Below are 6,124 nucleotides of genomic sequence, written 5' to 3' on the forward strand. Positions count from 1 at the left end.
ATCCTTACTAGTCTTTCCTTCCTTTGGGTATTTCCGTCAATACCCAGGATATTTTTATATACAGTATCTAATTACAAAAGGATTTTGAAGATGATACACAGCTTGACGCCACGTCTTGCAAACTGTTTTATATACTCGAATGTTTCGACTGCCATTTTGCTGAGTTCCACCAGTTTCCTCTGGTAGTGAAACAGTTTTAAGGTCAAGTATATCAGTTTCAGAACTGGCAAGAATCAAAATCGTGCTAAGATGTGTTCATTGTGTGGATTGAAGGTCAAAAGAACAAGTTGCTGTCATCTAATTTTATATTTTCTTTTGTTTTTAAAAATAGAGTTGATAATGGTGAGAAATTAGTTGAAAATGACAACCAGATTATATACAGAAAAAAACATGTAGCTCACTATGAATTAAAGATATATATATACATGATACGCATGCCTAAAATATAGATGTTATTAAAAAGAGACACCTTGGTGTCATGCTTTAGCAAAATGATACATACAGTCCTACTTAATTTCTGGTTATTTCTGTTTAGGGGGGAAACTTAGTCCACGGGTGAGGCCTTATTACTAAAGGCAAGGGGATATAAAATCAAAGGAAACTCAAAAATGTTGAATAGCAAACACTTCATGAAAACTTGGAGCTACTGAAAAATATGATGAGTTTTGAATGTCCCTTTTAATCAAAATGAATTCTTTTAGTGGTATGTCATCAAAGAGTTCTCCTTACAGGTGTCTGTACTTCAGCGCTATGTGTGTGGAACCTCTAAACGTAAGGTGATGACCTCTTTGCCTTTGCTTAGCAGGGGCAAAATAGCAGTTGTCCAGTTTGAACAGCACAATGATCTCGTACACTTTCAGCTGGGCACCTTCCCTCAGTGATGGGCTTGTCTTCCTGTTCTTAGGAGGGGCCTCCTAATGGTCCTCTGGTATTGGGAGTTGGTGTAGTAGTGACATTGACTTGCCCAGTATCTGCAGAAATGAAGCTGACTCTGATTAAGAACCTTCGAGTCAACTTATCCCACCATCCCTCCGAATCTTGGTAGTGCCCATAAGGGCTCTATAAAGAGTTCAAGAGAATATAATAACTGGCACAAACTAGATCTGGTGCTCTTTTTATTTAGGAAGCCCTTAGACAACATAGCAGAGATTCTCTGTTATTTCTCTTCTTCTAGTGATGTGTTTGTATTACTGTGCATGCTTTTATTTGTCCTAATCTTTTTTAACTCTTAGGCCTGTTGCTCTGAATGTATTTATTATTAGTCTGTGCTCTTGCTGTCTCTTTGTCTCTAAGTTCTCCAATAAATAGATACGGTACATTCCTGCTGTTCTTGTGTCTTACTGAGTGACGTTCATCACAAAGGAGCCTGTGAAATTATTTTGTTGAAGAGCTTCTTCACAGTAAACACAAATTACCAGTGCATATCCATCTTTAATGCATTCTTCCTTCTTGTACTAGTTCAAGTAGAGTTGCATAATTGTATTTGCAAAGGTAGCTCTTGCTATCGTAATGAATTCCAGGAACAACTAATGGGGATGCAAAAAACTTATGGATATAAAGTGATATCTTAAAAGATGTTTTTTTCATTTTTTTAGGCTACTCACCCAGAATGTTGGTCTTCTTTATGTTGGAAACTTTGACAGACCTTTTGCACAAATTAAGGTACGATTAACAAGTAGGGGGGAAGGGGCCATTTAACTGATTTCACTTCTGTATGTTTTAAGTCTTGATATAGAGAACTTAGTGTATTGATACAGTTCCAGCAAGAATAATGGGAAGTAGTGCTGTTTTAGTGTTGTTTACCATATTCTGGGTTTTATTTTAGTTACAACTGCATACTGCATACTTAACTTGTCAAAGAAGTTTAGTTTTTTCCTCTTGTCTTTTGATTAATTTTGACTCTGGTTTAATTATGAGAAGTAAAATGTTCTTTTAGGTTACCTTGTCAGTGACATTTCAAACAAAGCCACTTTGGAACTCTGTAATTCTTCAAGTGATCCTTGACAGGGAAGGCACTGCAGTAAAAAGCACAGATTGTTTTCCCAGTATTATTGGATTTATTATGAAAGGCTCATACAATTGCTGGAAGATCATTTGTCTTATGTGACTTACTGTTTCTTTTCCTTCAGTTGAACTATAATAGTTTCACATTTCTAATTGCCAGTTGCTAATTAGTTATTTTCAAGTCACTTGCAAACAAAAATGTCTTACAAGGATATATGGTCTGCTTTTGATGAGCATCACTTGGATTTTTTTTAGGACAAAAAGAGATAGGCATTAACATGTCAGTCATTAAGGTGGGATGTGGAAATGTGATCTCTATCTTAGAATGTTGAAATGCTCATGTGTCCCAAATGATACCAGTAATTACTGTATATCCTGCACTCTTGGCAATGTTGTACCCTCCATGGAGTGCACACTCTTATGCCTCTCAATTTTAAAAGTCTTATTTATTTTTTTTACATCAAAATGAAATTTAATTTCTAAAACTCAAGTGTGTTTCTTTGCCATGCCTAATTACAATTCCAAAGAACAGTATTCCCAACCATATCTAGAAAATTTGCTTTTTCTACCTTGAACCTTGGTACTGTTTTCAAATCGCTCCAAAAAGAACATATGTTTGCTTTTCGTCTTCCCAGTTCCTACATGTATATTACTCAGTTTGGAAATCAAACAATTCAAAATGTTTCTGGCACGAAATCTTGTATTGCAAGAAGTTTCTTCCCAAATTAGCTAGTATATTTGTTGTGATAACCCTTTTATAATAGTGCTTGTTTAAATGCTTTGTATAAGTAAATGAAAGGTACAAACATAAAAAATACAAAAAGATACTGAGGGAGTCTGAACTCACTTGGTCCGCAAAGCTAAGTGTAATCACCTTGTCATCTCTGGAATAAAAGATAATCTGTTTTAATAAACTACACCTCTATAAACTGCCTCCGGGTGGGTAACCTGGCAGTTGTCTGCCCAGTGAAGATCAGTCCTCCTTTGAGATGGATGCCATTTTTGTGAGGGCTGCCGTTAGGCTCCATCCTGTTATTGTGGTCCTGGTACCACTGGTAAGATATTATCCTTTATCCATAAGCAGCTAAGGAGTGAAAGTGCCTGAGGTGAGTGATTATTCCTTTTTATATTTTTTTTTAGTGTGTGGTAGGAACTGGCCTCGCTCACAGTCATCTCTTAGGAGTTTCTTCGCTCAGCTTCCCATCCCAGAGTTAATCAGGGAGCTTAACCCTGCCTTGAATGACTAATTGTAGGTGATCTCCAAGATGTGACAGCATTTCACTTTGGAGTGCTGTGCAAGTGTAATTGCAAGGCTGAAGAGAAGAGGTAGAGCCCAGGCAGGTCTCCCAGGCAGCAGTGGAAATATTTTGTCCTTCCATGGAAGAACGACTGGCATGATACAACCAGCTTCTCATACGGTTCTTCCTTCTCATACAGTTCTTCCAAATTAGGCCCCATCCACACCCTCACCTACCTCATCCACTTCTAATAATAAGCAGCAAAATGAGGGGGGCAGTTCTGCATGGCTGGGGAGAATTTGTGAATTCACTGTTGCACTCTTCAGCCACTTCCAGTTCACAGCAGTATCATCACCCTCACTTGCAGCCAAGGAGAGGCCGTTCTGCTCTCACCTCCAGAGCTGATCCTGCACGGGATCAAACTGCAGGACTGCGTGTGATATCATGAGTAGGGAAAGTGCAAAACCAGCACATATAGAAAGCACGCAGCCAGTTTCCTGCACTTTGCATCCAGGGGCTTCTCTGCTGGAAGTTGTACCTGCATGCTTGTGCAACTTTTTTTGGACCTTCTTCCCTGAACGTGCCTAAGTGATTTTCCACTGAATTTTCAATATTCAAAGCCATACTATCATTATGAGTTACGTATCATTTTATTTCTTTTAAACTTCTTACCTGATAATTCAGTTTGGTTCAACCTAAGCCTTATGTTACGAGAAATGGTTAGCAGTTATTCTCTATGCATGACTTCATCCTCTCTTTCACATCACCCCCAGTCTTGTGTACTCCAAGCTACAAAAACTTAATCTATGTAATTGCTCCCTGTATCTAAGCCATTCAACATCTGCAATCAACATCATTTTAACTCTTTGTATCCTTCTGCGTTTCTGCTGTTGCATTTTTATAAGGTAGGCAATGGCACAATTTTGAAGATACAGGCACAACAATGTTTTCTTCAATATTTGCTGTTCATATTGTATATATGGTGTAATGCTTGATAAATATCTGTTATACATTTAATTTGGGTACGTTAATATTAGACTTTCTAATTTATGTTGCTGCTGTGGTCTCATACTAAATATTGCGTTTGCCACAGAATAGGCAATCTGGATATTCAAAATAACTTTCAGTTACCACCTAGGGAAAACAAACCTTATTATCTGCTAAATTAGTGTAGATTATAGAGACACGTTTGAACGAGCTAATTCCACGTGGCTATACTCTCTAAAGAGTAATGTTTATTTTTGGAGCTATAGGTGCATATATGGGCATATATTTGCACACCACTGCTTTGTTTCATTTCTGGTGCTAAAGGTAATCCTGAAGTCCTCGTTTGTCTGAGGATCATTTCTTCTGTGGTTTGCAACCAGGAAATGATACACAGCTAACAAACACAATACAGTTCTTTAATTCAGACTGCTATCTGATTGCTCGGAGATTCTAGAAAATGTCAGCTGCCCGACAGCAGCAGAATTGGGGTAGAGTGATGAGGCTGCAACTGCTCAGAGATCTTCAGTATCAGAAGTGGGGAGTAATAATTCACGTTAAGAGATAGTGCTGCTAAACAAAATGTACGTGCTCTGGAGGTATGCAGTGGTCTCTTGGAACTGTTGACACAAGCTTCTTTCGTTCTTCCTCCAGCAGTTTTTAGGTCTTTCATACATGGTTGCTAATGATTCCATCAGTTAAAAGACTCGTGAACCAAACTTTGTCCTGGAATACATATATATATAAGGGAGAGTCTTTGCAACCTTTTATTTAGATCTGCTTTTGCTCACTGTGTGATGGATTGGTCTCTCTTGTTATATAAATTACCAAGTCACGTTCATTTGCAAACATCCTAAGTATTAAGGCCTTCTATTAAGATATGGCATTTCTTGCCAAACGTGTGCATTAAGGAATGCCCCAAACCACTACACTCCTCTGTCAGTGTAGATTTATTACTCTAAGTGAACCATTATTTTTACAACAGTACTTCCAATGCATTTTTAGTGCACTTTCAGTAGGACAAATAGGATTGTTACCAGGTCTTTGAAATATTCATAGTAAACATATAACCTGCCATGTTAGTACTCATAAATTCATGTTTCAATTTATGTGCATTTAAAAGATTGCAGAGAGCAGCTTCTTATCAAAGTGTTTGTTTGCAATTGCACAGAAGTTTTGATTTTCCAGGACTGTACAGGAAGATAATTGTACTAGTGTCTTTGATGAAGGCTATAGATGGCAAGTCTGTGAAATGGTTTTGCAATACTGATGCCTCTTCTAGAGATGATTATTCTATGTCTTTCTTCCTCATATGCAGTAATTCATTAATATTTATATATATTAATATTTATAATGTTTCTGAGACATAGATGAACTGGTAAGATTAACTGAAATTACCTATCTCCCTCCTCCTGGCTTCCTTTCAAAGATATTAGTGGTAGTGCTTGATAGATGTTTGATCTCTGTACTTCATCATACAAAAGGAATGTGAAGCACTCACTCCTGAAGTTTTTGAATCCTGTATCTAGTAGCAGTTAGATTAGAAGATGTTAAAGAGTGTTTTTCTGGCTAGAGGGATCTGCCTGGAATTTTTCTTTTCCTATAGTGTAATATTCTGTGCCTGTTCGTAGATACCATAAGATTTTGTATGTTGCTACTTTGAGCAGAGTTCACGATGCAGAATCCTTAAGTTACTGCATGAAGTTTGTGGTTGCTCTTGTTCTGGAGTAATACTCAATGGGTTTCAGTAAGTTCAATAGCTCATAAAAACGATGGCTATTCCGGTTAGCTGGTGAGAGCACTAAGTGAATTAATGATTTGAAAGTCAAATATGCTGTGGCAATGAATTCCCATTTTGTTTTCAAGGCATTGCCCTTTAACATTATATTAAAGAAATT

At 37.4% G+C, this 6,124-nt stretch overlaps 1 protein-coding gene across 3 annotated transcripts in view; it reads left to right on the forward strand.

Moving 5' to 3' along the window:
* The window catches only part of RNGTT (RNA guanylyltransferase and 5'-phosphatase), a 187,828-nt gene that overhangs the window by 153,673 nt on the left and 28,031 nt on the right, over positions 1 to 6,124 (forward strand). For all 3 annotated transcript variants that reach the window (XM_080585426.1, XM_080585425.1, XM_080585427.1), the window contains one exon: positions 1,596 to 1,662. In XM_080585426.1, coding sequence (XP_080441552.1) covers positions 1,596 to 1,662 — 67 coding nt within the window. The remainder of the gene's footprint in view (positions 1 to 1,595; positions 1,663 to 6,124) is intronic.

This window comes from Anser brachyrhynchus, assembly GCF_964034855.1.
Source record: "Anser brachyrhynchus genome assembly, chromosome: 3".
In the NCBI taxonomy this organism is placed as follows: domain Eukaryota; kingdom Metazoa; phylum Chordata; class Aves; order Anseriformes; family Anatidae; genus Anser; species Anser brachyrhynchus.